Source organism: Scardinius erythrophthalmus, assembly GCF_964197995.2.
Source record: "Scardinius erythrophthalmus genome assembly, chromosome: 11".
NCBI classification, from domain to species: Eukaryota; Metazoa; Chordata; class Actinopteri; order Cypriniformes; family Leuciscidae; genus Scardinius; species Scardinius erythrophthalmus.
In genome coordinates, this window is record NC_138231.1 from 33,470,763 (window position 1) to 33,490,794 (window position 20,032).

The window sequence follows — 20,032 nt, forward strand, 5'->3', positions numbered from 1 at the left end:
TTTTTCTATAAGTGTTAAAATATTTAATTTACAACTAATTATATTGATTATCTATATCTACATTTATTATTTAAAAAAAATTACTGGGCGATCGAGGGCGACCATGTTAGGCTAACAGTTGTCATTTACCCTGCATACCGAGCTGATGCAAAGCATAAAGTTAGGTGAATTTATATCTACACAGAAGAAAGCCCTGTCTAGTTTATTTCCCAGTACGGGTTGTGTCGAACCACTCGTTAGTCTGGTTGTTTGATGAAAAAAAGATTAAATGTAGTTGCAATAAACGCGTTAAGAATCCACACAACGGAGGACTCTTATTCTGCAGTGCAGAACTGAGGAAGAGCTGATGACGGGACAGTTTGATCTTCGGCTGACAAATCAGAGGAAAGGGGCGTTTCATTCCCGCCCACGTGTAGAAATCGAATTTTCCAGCTGTTTATTAATTTTGCTACCTCAGAACGAAAAACGAAAAATCAAGCTGAATTCTTGTTTTTCGTTTTTTGGAAAAAATGAAAAATCGAAAAAGGAACTGTTTTCTCATTTTTCTACTTTCATTATTAAATCAAAAAACGATTGAACGAATGATACACGGATTAAAAAGGCTAATACATTTTGTTTCTATTATTCTATTTTCCACAATGTCAAAGCAATGCAGCTTAACCCAAAAAACAAGCTCAGGCATGCACTTCGGGCCATACAAACTCCGCTGCTCTAGCCAGAGAACACTCCCGTTGCTGGAACACTTTTAGGCGTCGGTTCTATTTCTAGCATGCACGCGTTTTCCACGTGTCTCACGCAGGCAGTGTACAAACTCCAACCTGTTAACATGGGAGCCGAAATAAAAACGGACATGCCACGCAGCTGAGATGCTCACTCCACGCAGCCAGTGTGTCGCCGGCCTTATTCAAGCGTGAATGTGAACCGTTTCGCGGGGATCCCAGGTGTGCAAAAAAACAAACCAACAAAAAACCCGAATATTCGAATGTCAAATTTTCAAATCGAATACCACCCCACCGAACGAATATTCGAATATTAGAGTATTCGGGTCCAGCTCTAACTGTAAGAGTAATTTATATTTCATATGTAGCTAAATTATCCTTAACTGGTTAGGTGTTTATCATTCTATATTGAGCAAGAAGCACAACCAGCAATGGAAAATGAATCCAAAAAAAGTCAAATGCACGGCATGACTGCTTACACTTCTTTTTCTGGAGAAGAATTAAAACATTCTCCCTTGTTCTGGTTTGCATTGTGACACGGTTTGAAAAGGTCACGAGTCATATTATACCCAGCTGCAGAGACCTTTTTTTTTTTTGTATAATGGTAATCAACTCACAGGGTTTATTTCTGTGCATGGTTTGAAATTATTCAGATTACTCACATTAGCCCTGCTGATGTGTAGTAAAAGCAGCTGTTGAAAGCCAGTCTCTGTGGTCTTTCATACAGCTGTTCTAGCTTTAGTTTGGTTAGAAACTTTTGGTTGAAAAATCACCCATTAGCAGCTGAAGATGAATCAAGTATCTGTGAACTGGAATGCCAGTCTAGGCAAGTGGTTTAAAGCTGAACCTAATCTGATCACAGTCACTGCTCTGCTATACCATGACCAAAATACAAATATATGGTTACTGGTTTTCATTTAGTTAAAACTTCTAAACAGTCCCACTGAAATGTGAATATGGCAAAAACAGAAAAAGGCAATTTACAGTGACTTAAACTAAACAAGATGAAAAAACATTCCTCAATACTCCACTGGTCTTGTGTTTCCACCGAAATTACCCGGAACAATTTGTTCCATGAACTTTTCCCCTCCAGACCTGTTGTTGTCTGCATTTCCATCGAGGAATAAAGTACCATGAAGATTAGGCAAATAAGTCTGGTGTGCTAATTTGTAATAAAACTGTCCGCGACTTCCCAGTTCCCGCAGGATTTTGTCCTCCGCATAAAAGCTTAATAAAGCCTGAACCTTGTTGTCGGTTCATTGGCCATATTTTTTCAATTCCATTGTTGATTCTGAATAGCAAGCAACTCTTACTGCACGCACCGCAACAGACTTTTAAAATGGTGGTTGAAATAAAATGCTGCATGGAGTCAACCAATCGAAATGCTACGTGAACTCAACCAATCAGCATGTTCAGCGCCCAAGTCCCACCCTCAAAATTTCCTGAACTTTGAAAAAGTACTACCTCGCGAGCAGGGAAACACATAGAGTACCACCCCAAAGTCCCTGTAGTTCCTGGGGAAAGTTCCTGCGGTGGAAACGTGGCTTATGAAAAAAGATGATATACAGTAAAAGTCTAATAACCAAATGATGCATTTGGGATTGTTTGAGCTTATTTCTGTTTGCACTTACAGTATGGAGATCTGTCTAGCTGCAGAAGTATCCTCCAGTTCAAGCAAACACAAATGAAGTCTTTAGGCTCACTCAAAATGACAGGAATGTGTGTTAGAGCAGAACTGGAACTAAATTTTGAAAGATGACTGAGCACTTCGGCTTTATGCAAAAAGTCTATGATTGCATATCAGCTGAAAATATGCCATAGCTTGTAAATTAAGGGGCAAACAAACTAAAAAACGAGACCCGCAGGGGAACTTGTTTTTATTGTTATTAGTGCTATAGTAGTTATGTTTGGGTGTGAAACAACCTATAGTGACAATCACTGTAGGACATTTGAAATGTTAAGAAAATATGCCCATGAGTTTTGAAAGATTCAGATGATTTTCTGCAGTGCAAAGGGGTGTAACGGCAAAAGGCACAGGGAATTGAAACAAAAGAGCACTGAGTCTTCCAACACAGCAAAATCCAACATTGTAGATTAATGGGATCTGGCAAGCATTTATCCTTCCTTTGCAGCCCCCCTCCCATTCAACACTCCTCCGCTTTGCTACTTTAAGTCTAGCGGGATGCTGAAGATCTGCCAGAGATGGGGTCCACTCCACCCCACCCCCCATCCCAATGCTGAGGCATCACCAGCCCAGGAACACCCCGCTCAGCATTTTCCAATCACTGCCAGCCAATCAGCAGATTATTGCCCACTATAAAGAGTCAGGACTATGATGGTCCCTCTCAGACAATCACGTCCATTTCTCTGCATTCAGACATTCAAGTGCCTCTTTTCACTCACTTATAATGCTTCCTGGCAAAAATACAATGGCTACTGAGAGCTGGTGCCATTTTGCAAGCCATAAAATTAGAGTCTCTGTTTGGGGATCAATACCTACCTTGGCCTTTGCTCTCTGAGCCAAAAGGCTGCATTTAATTAATTCATGTCTCTGCCTACAGACCTACCAGCCAACTTCAACAGAAACTGCAAAGTCTAAAGGATCATTTCCGGATCAGCAGATTTAATGACAATCTAGTGGAATAAATCTCAAGACACTAACAAAGAAGAAAATCAGCAAAGAGTTGACTAAAATTAGATTATTCATTCAAATCTTGAGTTCAATATTACCTCTCGACAACATAGAAATAAAACGCATATTAATTTTTTTGGGGCAAAATTCACTTGGTTTAATTTAAGAAAGGATGGTGGAAGGACTCTTCCACTGCTATAGGATTCATGTTCGCTATATCAAGTTTCAGATATCACCTATGAGCAATCTGTACATGCATGTTGTTCAGGATTATTGAATTTATTTAATGTCTCCACAAAGTTCACAGAACCTAAAATAGACTTTATAGTTTAGGACAAATGCAGCTTGGGTACTTTTTAAGTAATTTTGGTACAGTGAGAAATTACCTTGGAAGTAGATCTAACCCTTAAGTAATTCTATAAGAGAAGCCTTATGGCCCATTAGAGTTAAATTTTTTATCAATAATGTCCACAGTGGCTATAAAACATTGTGATCTACTTGTTTTGGGTCCTGCCCAGTTTCTAGGAAGCATCTGCACAGATAGATCATACTGCTGATGCTGTGCTCTCTGGCAGAAAGACAGAGCAGCTTTAATTGTTTCTATTCATTATTTACCAAAGAAAAATGGAAAAAATGTGTCTTGCCTCTTTTGGAGACAACTGACCACTTTTCTTCCACAACATCTCTCAAAATGATCTAATACTTGAATGTTCTCTGTTTCACGTTTTTAGATGCCCATGTATGCACACAGACACACAACCATATGTACTACAATCAGACTGCAGCTTAATAGCAGTTCATCCATAGCCATCTTGCAATGTTTACTAATGACTTCGACGTCACAGCACTGTCGTCATCCATTTAGCTCGCCTCTGGCCCGCCTATATCAGATAATCCGATGTGATTGGTGCAGCTCGGATACAAGGGCATATTTAATGAGCATCATTACTCAACACCAGAGTAACTCACTGAGCAAATTCAACTTGTGCTCCCGTGAGAACTCTGTATTTCCAGGGTACTATTCTACACTAATTGACTTGATTTATTTATTTATTTGAAAAATATCTTACTGACCATAAACTTTTGAACAGTAGTATACAGTTTACACACACACGTTGTGTTTTCATGTTTTTTGGGGACTTTCCATAGACATAATGATTTTTATACTATACAAACTGTATATTCTATCCCCTTACACTAACCCTGCCCCTAAACCTCCCATCACAGAACATTTTCTGCATTTTTACATTTTTAAAAAACATCACTTAGGATGATTTATAAGCTGTTTTCCTCATGACAACGATTTTGGATATTGCCATCTTTGTGGGGACATTTTGTCCCCATAATGTAGGGTTTACCAGTACACACACACACACAAAATTACTGATGCTTCCAAGCCGATCACATGTCCTTAATACAAATTAAACAAAACATCATACATGTCAGCTAGCTAGATAACATTGACAAATCAGCAGAATTTGCAGCAACAATGTAGAGCAGGGCTATTCAATTAGCTTCATCCGAGGGCCGGATTATCAAATCGAAAAGTTGAGGTGGGCCGGGGGGTTGGTTTGGGGGTTTATCTTATTTATTGAAACATAACAGTTTTAATAAATAAGTTAAAGTAACCCTAAAAAAGTGTGGTATTTACTTGGAAATGTGGTACCCAACAGTTTGCAAATATATAAAACCATAATAAATAAAAACTTGATAATTTACAGCTGTGTACAACTAGTTTCCTTGGAACAAATATATTATTAATACAAACTTATAGCTGTTGGTGAGAAATAATAATTATTTTATTTATAATAGTTATGCTTAAATGAAAATATTCTGACAGTGAGACTTGTTAACCACAGGCTACTCGCTCCCACTGTATAAAAAATGCCTAAACACAAGTTAAAACTATACGCACCTTTACAAAGAAACTGACATAATTTCATAACAAACATTAATTATATATTCCTCTACCCACCTAATAAATCTAATGCAATATAAATCACTATACTATTATACTACATAATATTATAGTATATATATATATTTACTATATTTATTTATTACTACATAGTATTCAATATAAATATTGCTTTCAATGTAAATAGTGATTAGGGGATTTAAAGTCTTCTAATTTCGTTCATGCCTCAGTGTTTCTCCTGCTTTCCTCATCAGCCTTGTTGGGAATGTTGAGGCTGTTTCATCCGATTTAATACTAATTAAATCATCGAGTGATTTGTGGTTTGTAACAGGGAGGTTTCTGTCGAACTGAAACGCTTCCCACTGGTTGTCGCAACACTGTTTAATATAGTGTCCGAGACCGGGAGTAAACGCAAACGTGCTGGGCCGTGTTGAAACAACTAGTGAAACAACTGAAAACTGCGCGACTTGTTGTTACTGTACTGGCCGAGAAACCGCTTCAGATGATTCAGTGACGGAGCGGTCCGAATGAATCCAAATAGTTTTAGACCGTTATGCAAGCGCGTTTAGAACCGAACCAAAATAATGATTCATTCACGAATGATTGGTAGCCTATCGCTGGTTCAGTCGACATAAATTCGGGACACATATAATAACTGCTGAAATATTCGCACATAAAACGTTTCTCAGGTCAATCGGAGCGAGTATCAAACTGAATTAGCCGCACCGCCAGAAAAAGAGGAGGAGGGAGGTTGGTGCCGTCGGGCCGCATGGAGATGATTGGCGGGCCGCATTTGGCCCGCGGGCCGCCAATTGAATAGCCCTGAGTAGAGTATATCACAGGAAACCAAATCTTTACATGGCATAAAAAATATGAGATCAATGAATGTACAATTCAAACGTCAGAGTTTTTGAAAAGGTTTCACTGGGGGACAGCTATATAGTCACACAGTTCACTGCACCAAACAAATGAACTGTTCTTTGTGTGGACACACTGTTTGCCGATGATTTTTTTGTGAATCTTTCTCTTGTTGCTGAGAGAGCATCTCTCTGCCTGTCCTGTTGGTAATGGAGGGGATGATAAAGTTGCTTCGCCCACCTTATTGGCAGGGGTTTGCAGCTTTCCGAAGGCCTTGTAAATCTTGTTAGGAGGAAAGCGTGGCAGGTGTGGAGGATTCGGTTTCCTCTTTACGTTTGCTGCTGAGATGAATCAGCTTGGGCAAAAAAGACTCCGATCTGACACTAATCAGCAGCCAAACACAAACAGTTGTGAGCCCAGCGAGTGATGGTGAAGTATTTGTTTGAGATTGGTTTGGATTGTCTGCTGATCTAGCAAAGGGATTGTCTAGTGAAAATGTGGCCTCAGAACGGGATAGACACTCTCAGGCATTTACTGTATGTTATACAAAGCTGTCTGTCAAGATCAAACAAAGGTCATCAGTTCAGCAAAGCTTAATGTGATCTACTCTAGCCAACAACATGAACCAAGAGTTACTTTAACAAAAACAAAAAAATAGTTCACAGGAACAGTCTTTACAGGCCAATCGCACCACACATCTAATCCATGAGTGGATGTAGAGCTGTGGAAGACATTTACAGGGCTTTCACTGAGCTTTTTTCCTTCCAATCAGAACCTCTGTGAGTCATTCAGACATTGACCAGTGGAGATAATGAGGGAGTCTGAAGGATGGATGAGAAAGCGTTTAAAGAAAGTATGAGAACTTCGGCTGTGGATCTTTAATTTTTATAATTATGCTGCCTCAAAACACTTTTACGAAAAATTTGAAAGCATTATCACATCCGTCTTTCTCAAAGTCCATTATGATGAGCTCAGTGAACAAATGTCCAAGATGGTGGACTAGGTATGAGAAATAAACATATACAACTGTTCAAAAGTTGGGGGTCAGTGACTAAGTAACTTTGCAACTACCTGTCAACTAGCAGTCATTAGAGAATTAGTATACTGTCTGCTTAATATCTGCTAACACTTTATTGTGATGCTCCTCCAACAGACATTCTACTGACAAAAAGTAATTCTTCAACTACATGTCAACTTATTCTAACCCCACCAGTCTACTAATACTCTACAAACACTCTTATGAGAGTTAGTAGACATGTAGGTGCAACTTTCCTTAATAAACTTACCTATAGTCAACAGAATGTGTTAAAGGGACCATCAAAATAATGTGAAACCAATACCTTTAATCAGAAGCTTTAAATTGACCAAAAACATTTATAATGCAACAAAAGACAGTGAAGACTGGTGTAATGGTTGTTGAAAATTCAGCTTTGCCATCTCAGAAATAAATTTCATTTTAAAACATACTGAAAGAGAATGTTTTTAAATGAGAATATTTTTTATCCAATACATGCAGCCTTGGTGAGCATAAGAGACTTCTTTCAAACATTTTTTTTGTACCAACCCCGAACTTTGAAATGGTAGTACATAAATAAAAATATTTCATTCAGTATTTAAAATATAATTAAAATAGTCCAGTGCAATGACAAATTGATTCTATTTACACCCACACACACTCTCTATTTTAAACAATCTAAGTTACTTTAACAAATTTTCCGGCCCTTTCGCCTTCACGCATACCATTAAAGACAGCAAGCGATGACTGGTCGGGAAGCAATGTGTAGTCTGATATGTTTCTCGTCCACAACACAATAAGAATTGAGGAGTCAAAATTGCTTAATCTGACACAGTGACTTTCGTAACAGACTAAAATATTATGTAGTCTGAACCCGGCATTAGTCTTCTTATTTTAGCAATTCAAATCGATGTTTGACTAACACCAACACAACGTGAACAACATTGGTCATGTTGTGTGTAGGTTGTAGATACAGTATAATGACATTAATTTCATAATATTAGTAGGAGGCCACACCTCTTGTTAATATGCATGATAAATGTGTGTGGTGTGTGTGAGTCAGTGTGTGTGCGTGTATTCCCGATGATTTGACTCATGCTTTATTCAGAGTGTGCGCTGCGGGGGGCCGTTCCTCCTCAGTAAAGCCGGCCCATCAGCAGCTTTACCCAGTCGAATGAGCACAGCGGGGCAATGGGACGGCCTCTGTCACTCCACTGACAAAGAAACCAATGCTCTGCCCTTAAAACACTTCACACTATTTTCACCTCATCCTGGTCAGTATAATTGATGGTTATCTGCTTGCTGTAACCTCTGTGGTAAGCCTAAGCTAGCATATTCAAATAATAATCAACAGTAAAACCCATCAGAAAAATCACAGTATGTAAGACACTATGACAAAATTAATATTGCAGCAAGAATTTTTCAAATAAACCATGTCGTCTAATAATGAAAGATGTACGCCGAGCTCCAACTGCATTCAATCAACTACATGCAAAATTCATGAACTCAAATTTACTCAGAGACCTTGAAGAACCATAAACCTTTAAATCAATTAATTAGTGCCCTTAGCAAAGTATCCTCTCATTAGACAGGTCCTCTTTTGCTGTGGCCAGAGGAAATAAATTAATATCGTGGCTCAGTGATTACTGTCTGTGTCCAAGAAGTCCAGCAGCTCTATGAAAAAATTTACCAATTTAACTTGTTTACTTGGGAGAATGCAAGATCTCCTCCCTCATTATTTAAAGATGACATTAACACACCTAATTTCAGTGCATCGTTTCCTCAATGATAGATATTAGATATAGCAACAGAGGAAATCTTTGCATCTAAATATAGTTTTACACAATGCTCACTAATTATGTAACTCAATGGCAGTAAAATGCACAGCTGAGGTCTCCTAATTGTGTTGTGAGTGCACAGGGTCTTTCTTTCGTCAAGAGATCCAAAGTTCTCCATGGGCGGTCTGTCAGAGTGAATCATTTATGTATTTAAGGAATGTGAGGTCAGGTCTGAAAGCCACAACAGAGCTCTGAACTCATGCCAACACAGCACACAGCAGGACTGCACACCACACATTCAGGTCAAAGTGCACAAGGATGTGCTTGAGTCTCTGAGACAAATAATCTGATTGATACGACATGGAAAAAATAAATTGATAATAAATTTTATATATATATATATATATATATATATATATATATATATATATATATATATATATATATATATATATATATATATATATACACACACATTGATTTTAAAAGTGAATTTAGGCCTCACAGCATTATAATGCACAGTATGTAAAATGCATATTCATTTTGAGATCACAAGATCACATTTGCTGTTATAACAATTAAGTGTTTTCAAATGTTAACTGTGAGCGTTAGACGACAGCAAAGGAAATCTAAATATAAAAATTGAGTAAATAAGCATGAACAATCAAATATCCAATGTTGATCAATAGCTACTGATAAAAAAAAAAAAAAGATGAAATTAAATAAAACTAATAATGCTGATAACCAATATGCTATCCATATGCCGCAAATCCTTAGCAATTTTTTATCCAAATATGTTATTCGCAATGATTCATGGGATTGTTGTTTAATTTTTCTGGTTCATTTTGCTTTAAATCAGTTTATCATCATGTAAATCATCGCATAGCTGGTTAATTTTGTTCAGGTTTTTAATGCCCTTATTTTTAAATGCCAATGCAGAAAATGGATAGGGAAAAAGTCTTCTTGACTTGAACCAAGACTGGAGAAAAAGTGAGCGATCATGCTTGCATTCTATTCTCCAAGGCTTTTCAAATATCAGAATGGATTCAGCAAAGTCTATTCCCATTAGAATGTGATATTTGGTCACGACAAGAGCGAGTATGTGGCGCTTACCCGCTTGCGGAGGTTGCAGGTGAGGAAGAGATTTCGGGAGAAGGAGTTGGCGAAGGCTGTGTAGAACTCCAGCACTTTGAGTAACGCATCCCTCCTGATGACATGCAGGTCACAGTACGTCAGAGCTCTCACATTAGCACAGGCATGTGCCAGTGAGGATTCCTTCCAGAACACGTCACCGAACACATCACCCTTACCTGGGACAGAAGAGAGGAATTATAGTTTTAAATGACACCATTAATAAAATTGCAGGAAAAAGCATGTGAACCCTTTGGATTTGCTTGGATTTCTGCAATTGGCCATAAAATGATCCCAGTGAATTTAGCAGACATTAATCTCCAGCATGTTGTTCAGCTACATTTCTTATTATTGCCGAAGTTAAAAACAGTTGAGCTTCTTAATATGTTTTACTGCAACTGTAAATGTTGATAGTTCTAGCTATGGGCTTGTATTTGAGCTTTTTTTTTAGCTACTCTGAATCAAACAGATTGACTTGATCTTCCTACAGTAGGACCTAAGTATCTTCTAAGTTCTCACACCACACTCATGAGAGAATCTGTACAAAGTACCCAGTGTTCTGGGCTTTTGATGAGGGGCATCATTAGGAGCCCAGCAGGTTTAGTCTGGTGGGTTCAAGTAAACGCCTTGGGGCTAATTAACTCACAGCACTCGCATCTTATTTCATTTCATAATCATTAAAACAAAAGAGCATCTGATCTGATTCCCCATTAGAGAGAAGAGGCATTAACTTCGCCTCTACGGTGTCTCATAAGGTCTAATGTCATGTAATTTGCTATAACACCGCGTCAGTGAAGGGCACATCGCATTCTTGCGGCAGTGGTACATCAGCAAGACTCGAGAGATAAAGAGATCAAGAAATAGTCCAGTCAAAGAGAGAGAGAAATCTCTTACAGTAAATGTTACTGTTTGCGCACGTGTTCTTCACAACAAAATAGCCGTCTGTTGTTATTGTTCATAGTGGAATTGGTTCAAGGCTCAGAGTTAAATACAGTGTTAAATAACTGTCCCTTTGTTGCAGAGACATTTCAGGGGGAAAAATAAAGCTAAAATAGAACTAGAAGATGCACAAGGCCAGGATTGTTGCTTTCTCAAATTCAAATAAGACGTTTTTCGAGCCTGGGCTTCCTCATCTTTTACAAGAGCAGTCTGTATTTGTGCTTAAAAATAGGCCTGTTTCTCTGGTCATTGTTATAGCACTGGCTGAACTGAGACTCTGTGAACTATCAGTGAACATCCCTGTGAAACAAAAGACTCAACAATCAATTGATGGAGAATCGGTCCCCACAGTTCCATTACAGCAGGATAAGAAGACGCCGTGGACAGAGTAACAAATGCCACATATAGCACATTGAGTGAACTGTGGGCTTTTATGTTTCTTCGGAGAATGGATGTTAGAGAGTTCACTGTGCAAGACCCTGTGTGAAAACCATATTTTAGGATCCACTGCGTTAGTATTGTGTCCTTTATAAGTTTGTTATTTTTCTGCACTTATCTGAAGCTTGATAGGTTTTTGGAGCCGTGGTGTGTGCCCTAGGGAAAACCTGCAGAGCTCTGAAGTATTACAGTACTACAAACTGCCTATTTGTGCAGCATCGGCCTTTCTTGAGTTTAATGAGAATGCTCGGATGTTGTGCAGGAATTATTTCAAAGCATATATTGAAATAAAACAGGATTCTGTTTTTATTCAAGAATATCCAACCTGCTTAAAGGTACAATATGCAAGATTTTTTTGCCACTAGAGGGCGCTACATTCCAAACAACAACAACGGCGTGATGACGATGTGGAGTGTGGAATTATGGGAACTGTGGTTTTAAATTCCACCATGCATGTAAATCAGTCAGACGGGAATCGAAAAATCATGTTCATGGATGAGGTAAAGTTCTATTTTTTATAAATGTTGTGTTTAATTACATGCTTTTTGTGGCAAGGGGGGCGTGGCTCAGCGCGGCCTGTAACGGGAGAGAGAGAAACGAGACGAGCGGGACGTAAGTAGGTCAAGTGCAAATGACGAACACCTGTGTCTTATTGCAGTATTATTGGCGTGGAGAGACCGCTTAGCCTAAGCCGTGCTGGAACGAGAGAGAGACTTGGACGAAAATTGGACGCAGAGAAAGAAAACCGGTGGATCCGAGCTCTCATTTTTGAACGGTTTTGTGCCGTCGCGGTTGCCACGGTGAATGCGCGTTGTGCGCGACTTTTGTTTGTTTTGTTTTATTTTAATAAAGTCCCAGTCACGCCGATCCCTGTCTTCTTCCTTCATGACTCTTGAACCTCATCACACTTTTATTTCATTAAAATGAATTAACCGCAAGAAAAGTAAGGTTTAATACTATATCATAGATGTTACTGTATGTCGAATTCATTGTTGTGATAACGCGGCGCAGTTTTACGTGTTCTAAACAATTGTAAAAGTACATTCGAACATACCCACATCATTTGTACATTGTACCCACATGTATATTGTAGTTGTACTCACACATACTGATTAATCTTTATGTATAACACATGCTATATTTATTTACATGGCCATAAACACCAGATAAACAATATCAATAAACTAACGTTAAACACAAATGTAAAGCAATAATTTCATTCGGTAAAGATAACGACTGCACGAAACAAGCTAACGTTGCTTGATAGACGCTACAACTACAACTTCCGCATTTTGTCCAGGACTCCACGCAGTACGAGCGGAAACCGAGGGTAACGCGGATATGACGCAATTGACTTGCGACTCACAGATCTCCCCTGCTCTAACGCCCCGTTTCCTTGGTTAAAATCGCAATTTTCTCACGATTTAAAAATAGTTGGAAACATTTGGGATATTGTAAGTAATCAACTTAACAAAATATATAACACTGGCCATGAGATTTTGGGATATTTTAATGCAAAATTCTTACATATTGTACCTTTAAAAACAGAATAAACTGGATACTGTCAGCCTGTTTTACGCCAAAGAGTATTTCTTAGAATGTCTTAATTTTTGTACAGGCACATATCTTGAAGTCTTGGCCCTTGCTATTAAACAAAATTGTCAATAGCTATTAAATGCTATTTAACATTTCCACCGTTAGTGGCCAAAAAACACAGCTGATCTTCTGTGACTAGAGAGGGGCATGTTGCCACTTACTAATAAAAATGAAAAGTATCATAAACTATATATACTTATATTATTTATGATATTATGATATCAAAGTATAATATAATAGTATATAGTAGATAATACAAAAATAACAGTGCTTATTACAGCCTTGTTATCAAAATGTGAAGTAAAAAAAAATCTAAAAAGGTAGTATAAAAAAATATATGACATATTAACATGAAGAAAACTTAGGCAATGGAATAATAACTAACACAAACGAAACAGTGTGCCATGCACAAACAATACTCGACAATTGCTACATTCCTGCCATAGTCCTGCTACATGTAGTCTCAAGATGACAACACATGACGTCATGTTCAGTGCTATTCACGTCCTCAGACTGGGAATTATACGGTTCTATGGCACCACTATCAATGTCTAAATTAATCTGCAGCGGACAGGTGGTACAGCAGTCACATGGTACAAGTAGGAACTTCCAGACAATTCCCATCTTACAAGCTGTAATAATGAGCTCTACGAGGACGTGAACGCTTTTTACAAGTTGAAATCACGTAATTGCGATAACTGTCTGTGACATGGCATAAACACTCCTAATGACCGTGAGATACAGAGAAACTTAAATACGCAATGTGACAATCTTCATTACAAACAGGTGTGCTAGTTAAAAGAGAATTCATGACAACAGATAGTGGCGGGAAGCTAGAACAAAGGAAACTAAAAGTCCTTGAAAATGAAATGAATACTAACTAAACGCGACAACTACATTTTACCGACCAACGTACTTTCTTCAAAATAAAAGTTCCAAAAGGGTGTTTTCGCAGTGATGCTATAGAAGAACCTTTGTTTTTCTTGAAGACAAAGGAAGATTTTATCTTTTATCATATTTGTTTATAATCTATCAACATTTTGGGGGACAGGGAAACATTTACTTACTGAAGTAGGATTTTTCTCCATTTCTGGTAAGATAGCATAGCAATCATGATGATTATTGTGTTCATTAATTATTGGGTGCAATGGATAGCAGTTGATCCGTGATGCGTACTGACTAGGCCCCACGGTTCGGCACGCATGTGATTCGCGGATTAACTGCTAAGTTTAATCATCATAGAGTAAAAATGTATAATTTGGACGTGTTTTGTCTTGCCAATTTACACATAGACAGAGAGAGAGAGAGAGAGGCGCGTTTCAGACAGCCCTTGAACACCAAATTGATTATTCTTTTGCATTTACTTGCGCTTGAACGGACACATACACAAAAAATTATGTCAAAATACCCATCACAGTAATTATTCTCTCGGTTATGTTATAAGTGAACAGTTGAGAAAGAAACCAGATGTGTGTCAGTACATTCGGTCCATGCATTCAGTCTTGAGAGCAGCCTTATATTCCTGCAGTTGTCTGTGTCATTAATGTTAATAAAATAAAATAAAACATCATCATCTACCATGTTTGAGAGAAAAGAAGATAGTGAAGAGAGCAGTCAGGAAGAAAGTGATGACGACAGCTTGTAGGATAAGTCTGCCGCATAAAGTGTACAAAGCAGCATCTCCAGGTGCTCCCTTGAGAACCAGACCAAAAAAAGTTATGTGCAAGCCCTTGTGACAACTACCCAAAGTGACAACTAACCCCTGATGTCTCCCTTGAATTTTTTTTTTTTTATTATTTCCAGAGTGGATAGAATAATTTAGCTTACCTAAAATGGCAATAACCTCATCATCCTGAATAACTTCCAGCGATCCAGACACCACGAAGCAAAGAGTGTCCACACTCTCCCCTGCGTGGAAGATGAGATCTCCTGGAGCGCAGTGTGTGGTCTGGAACTCTACCGCCAAAGAGCGCAGACAGCCGTCACTGGCCAGCCGGAAGGCAGGGTGCTCGTTGAAAACCTGGCGGTTCAGGTGCACACAGATGTCTGCACGCATGTCCTTAGGGCAGATGGACAGAACCTAACGAGTAAAGCAAGGAAACCTTGTCTTAATGACACATTCTCTCAAACGTACTACATACTGTCTATTGATTCCAATAAAATACCAAATACAGCGACTCATTAGTGATATTAAGTGTCTTATTTAGATTTTGGCAACAGCAAAATCACAAAATTTGACATTGTATCAAATAGGGGTTTAGGGAGAATACTAAGACAAATACATCTTATTATCTGTAAATTTATATCTATAACTGTTTGTCTTCATACATTCCATATAAAGTATATATTCGAGTGGATTACACAGTCACTCTAGAATAACTGACAGGACCAATAATAAGGATTCATTAAAAAAAAAGAAAAATTGTTTTTTTGCTGTCATCTGTATAAGATTGAGACATTGCAGCAGTGTAGGATAATTTAAAAAATATAATTTGAATGCACTGACCAGAAATTCTGTGTGTGTAGGTATGAATATGTACATTTTGTGTGTCAGCGTGTGTGGGGTTACAGCATTAATATTACATCATTAAGTGCCCATAAAAAATTTGGCATGTACTGGACGCTTCATAAGCTAATGTTTCCATTATGGGCAGAAGCACATGCATGCGATTCAGTGCATGGAAAATATCTAATACACTTTACTTCACCAGAATGCAATTAAAACTTTGCAGAAACCAATTATACTTTGTGCCTCAGTCACCTGTACAGGATCTTTCTGATCAGGCCTATTCTATGTTCAAATTTGCCCATTGTCATATGTCAATAAATTTCTCAGGATTTCTCACCCCACGCTGCATGAAAACCAGTTATGAGAATCTTTTATAAGTCTAAATTTAAACCAGGGGTTGAATAGATCTGCCATATTCCCTGAGGGTTGATGTCTTCTGGGATATAATGCAATTTCCCATTCCTCTTCTAGAATGGAATAAAAAGGGGGTCTTATTGGACAAAAAGATGTTCTTCTTTTCTCCACCTCCACTATTTTTTGTTTAACTTTTCTGACAGAATGATAGCATCCATCATAAAAAAGAACGTAAATTATTTCTCTTTAGTTTAGCATTTGGGATCACTGCCTACATCCAAATATCTTGATTTGGGGTCCATAATTAAATTAAATTCAGAAAGAGAGCCATTATTTATGTTACCACTATAAAGAATAAAGAGAAAATAATTAAACAATGCCTTCCATTATAAAAACTCAATCCTTAGCCCACTGAACTAAATAAATAAAAAGTGTTGGTATTTTTAAAACGTGTCTTTCCCAGTCAACAAGAACTGGTGGAATCAGCCATGATTGCCCATGTCTGAAGAAATTAAATCTATATAGCCTAAATAATTCATAAATTATTCAGACAGTTAAATTTAAAAAAGACCCCACAAAGAAAAGACACAATAATTTTTTTTATGATGACATTTTTAGTGTGGGGTGAAAATGTCCCTCTAAATTTTATATTTACATGATTTTCAATCAAAACTAAAATATCCAAACTTTCCGTTACTGTTTACGCGAACTATATTTCTCCATCAATATTCGAAACAATTAAATAATCGAAAATACCACATTTCCCTCAAGAGGGCTTTTGTACACTTTGTACCCCTTTGTACCCCTTTGTACCCTTCATCTCTGCACAGAGGACGTGTTAAGTGCCTCAGAAAGAGGAACAGGTTTACTCACCTTCTCTGTGTCTATGCCTTTGGTCATGGCCCATGTGGACACAATGTAGTCCATAACTCTCTCACTCAGTCCTTTAGGCACCTGATAGAGCTTCAGGAAGTCTCTCACATTGTTCAGCATCTCATGGTAGCGATTGGTGTTCGTGTACATCTGCTGAAAGATGGTGGTCACGTTTCCAAAGATAGTGGCGTACAGAAGAGCTGCAAATCAGAGAGGGGAGAGAATAAACTACAGGGAACTTTAGAAAGCTGCTATATATAAAAATCAAAGGCTAGACTGAAGTGAGAGAGTATCTAAAAGTGAAGAGAAATGGGGGTGGTGAATTGCTGCTCGAGGAGAGCTTCATATCAATGCTTGTGGGTGAAATAGAGATTAGATGCAATTTGTATTAAATCACAGTAATATACTTTATGTCAGGGGTTTGATATGCTTCAGTGTTTTTTAAGTTCAGTGCCTGTTTGCCTGTGTGACCCAGTTTCCTAGCGTGTGCCAGTTTGTTCCCTTGACTGTATATCCCATTCACCTGTTGCCTATTAATTAGCTCTGTGTATTTAAGTCCTGTCTTCCTCATAGTCAGTGTCGTCAATGATAAGATGTGTTTTGTCTGTTTCCTTGAGTTCTACTGTGATCTATTTGGATTACAGTTTTTTCCAATTGCTAACACACAATTTTGCAAACTCGGCTGGTTTTATCAAAATACTTAAAACAATTCACAAAACCACACACCCAAACTGCAAAATACCTAATAAAAAAATAAAAATAAAAAAAAACTTTTTTTTTTTTTTTTTTTCACCAAACAAGTCAGTGCAACATATGCACAGCAGATATATTTACATTGGACTGAACAAAAATATGCTCACTAAAAAACAGTAAACTGAAAAAGATTGAAGTGTTAACAATTAACCATTGAGGTGTTTGGCCAGGTGGCACATGTATTGGCCAATTAGCTCATGTAGTGTCATTTTGAATGGCAGTGTTTTGAAATGGCAAACATGGGACTTTATGTCAGATTGTTGTGTCTTACGCAGAGAACCGTGTTCAGTGCATTTAAAAAATGCCATTTTGAATTGCAAAATGTGTGTACAGCAGAAAAAAATGTGTTTAGACTTTTGGAGACTTGAGAAGAGAGTTTGCTCTCTGTGTGTCAGTCTAAATAATTGTGCTGTGCATGTCATTTTAGTGTGTTAGCAATTGGAAAAAACTGTAAAGACTATTTTGTTTGAATCTCAGTCTTCGTGTGGTTCCTGGTAGAAGCACCCGTGACACCTATCTATCTATTTTCTATTAGCAAAGTAAAACCAGCAGCACTGTTAAAAACATGATTCTGACTGACAGCTGAAATCAATCATTTAAATTATTAACTGTATGTATGCACATATATTTGGATAAAAGCTCTTTGCAAATATTTTCACACAAAATTAATGTTTCATCAATAATTTTACACTTTATGGGCCCCTATCTTACACCCGGCACAATGCAGCGCCAAGCGCGACGCAAGTGTTTTTTGCTAGTTTCAGTCCGTCGCAGTTATCATTTTCACGTCCTGCGCCACGTTGTTTAAATAGCAAATGCATTTGCGACCATTTATGTGCCCATGGGCATGCTGGTCTGAAAACGAGGTGTGTTCAGGCGCATTGTTGGCACATTGCTATTTTAAGGCAAAAGAAATAGACTGCGCCATTGACCAACTGAAACCTGGTCTAAATTTAATGGTGCAGTATTTTGTTTTATGTGGCGGGTCCACAACGCGCTTACACTCTGCTTATTAAACACACAAGGATGCACAGCAGCACACAAACATGGCAAATATTTAAAATAAAAGGATTACAATGTAAAATATTATTATTGTGTACATAAACATATGGTGGAATCTGGCTTGTTCCGTAGATGATCTACTTGCGCACTTTTACCTTGCGCATGAGCAGTTCCGTTTGCGCTCTGGAGACGCGTTCGGTCTTTCCACTATCAAATTCTGTCATATATATAGCGAATCTACCATGGCGCGAGCGCAACTGGCATTTAAAGGGAATGGTAGATGAGACTCTGATTGGTTTAACGCACATAAATCCCAAAACACACCCATTACTCATTATGAGAATAGGGACAACCCTTTTAGACCACGCACCTGGTGTGCCGACCATTTTTCCCTTTGTTTAACTAGTAAAAGTGGATTCGGACACGCTCTAAGTGAACTGAAGATCATTAAAATAGGGCCCTTAGAATAGATGTGCTTTTACAAACTTAGGATATGATTTAAATCCAACTTAAACCACATACACAAACAGAAAGACATTTAAATGTATTATATTAAAATAATAAAATACTGAAATAAAAATAAAAAAGTATGTTACTATTATAATAATGCAGTAAGTATTGTGTGTGTGTGTGTGTGTGTAAATATAATTTATATATATATATCAGACACAATATAAAGTAAAATGTCTATTTAAATACAGAAATAACATGTAATCAAACTTATTATTGGCTACTAAATATGTCAAATGTCAAAGAAGATTTAAAGTATTCACAGAAATCTCTTCCTTGCAACAGTCAGCTATGTACAGTAGTTCTTTAGTCTGCAAATATATATATTTGCAAGCAGACATTAATTGGCAATATCCTCCTAATCCTATCCCAACTTACACCCGAGCGTTTCCATGGAAACACAGACCAAAATAGTTTCTGAAATCTATTGTTATTTTGTTACCAGTATGTTCTCAGAGGGTGGACAGGAAAATGGCTTAGACAGAAAGGATGATCAGCATCGGCAGAGAGGTAAGATTCCAGTGAAAACCGAGAGGTGTGGGTAATGCACTTTAAATCACATCAGTGATTGACAAGATCCCAGTCATTCAGAGAACAGAGCAGGGTCTGTGCACCAGTCATCCTTGCATTCACCCTCTTTTGACACACATGCCAAAGACCAGCGGGAGCTCTATCAACATTAATGGTCTATGCAAACCAAAGCATTAATTGACTGCCCAATGTGAGTGAACGCAGGCTGAGTGATGATAATAGTGTTTGCACTCTAATGCAGCAATTCATTTCTAGCCAAGATCCCAGTGATACAGATCACTTTCGAGCCAACGATTCATTCATGTGTCAGTCGTCTGCCTGTTTTTACTAGTGCAATCAATATAAATGAGCACAATAAAGGGTCATCAACAGCGACATATTTTTATCTTGCCTGGTAGTCTAGAAATATGCGCGTAAGATGAATACGTGCCAACCCACATGATAACACACACCTGAATAATATTCAACAGGGCAAA

General features: G+C 37.9%; 1 protein-coding gene across 1 annotated transcript in view; it reads right to left on the minus strand.

Annotated features, from left to right (window-relative positions):
- Positions 1-20,032, minus strand: part of kcnh5a (potassium voltage-gated channel, subfamily H (eag-related), member 5a) — a 97,918-nt gene that overhangs the window by 17,477 nt on the left and 60,409 nt on the right. The window contains exons 8-10 of the mRNA XM_081378637.1: positions 16,761-16,960; positions 14,852-15,104; positions 10,034-10,230 (exon numbers count right to left, since the gene is read on the minus strand). Of these exons, the coding sequence (XP_081234763.1) occupies positions 10,034-10,230; positions 14,852-15,104; positions 16,761-16,960 (650 nt within the window). The remainder of the gene's footprint in view (positions 1-10,033; positions 10,231-14,851; positions 15,105-16,760; positions 16,961-20,032) is intronic.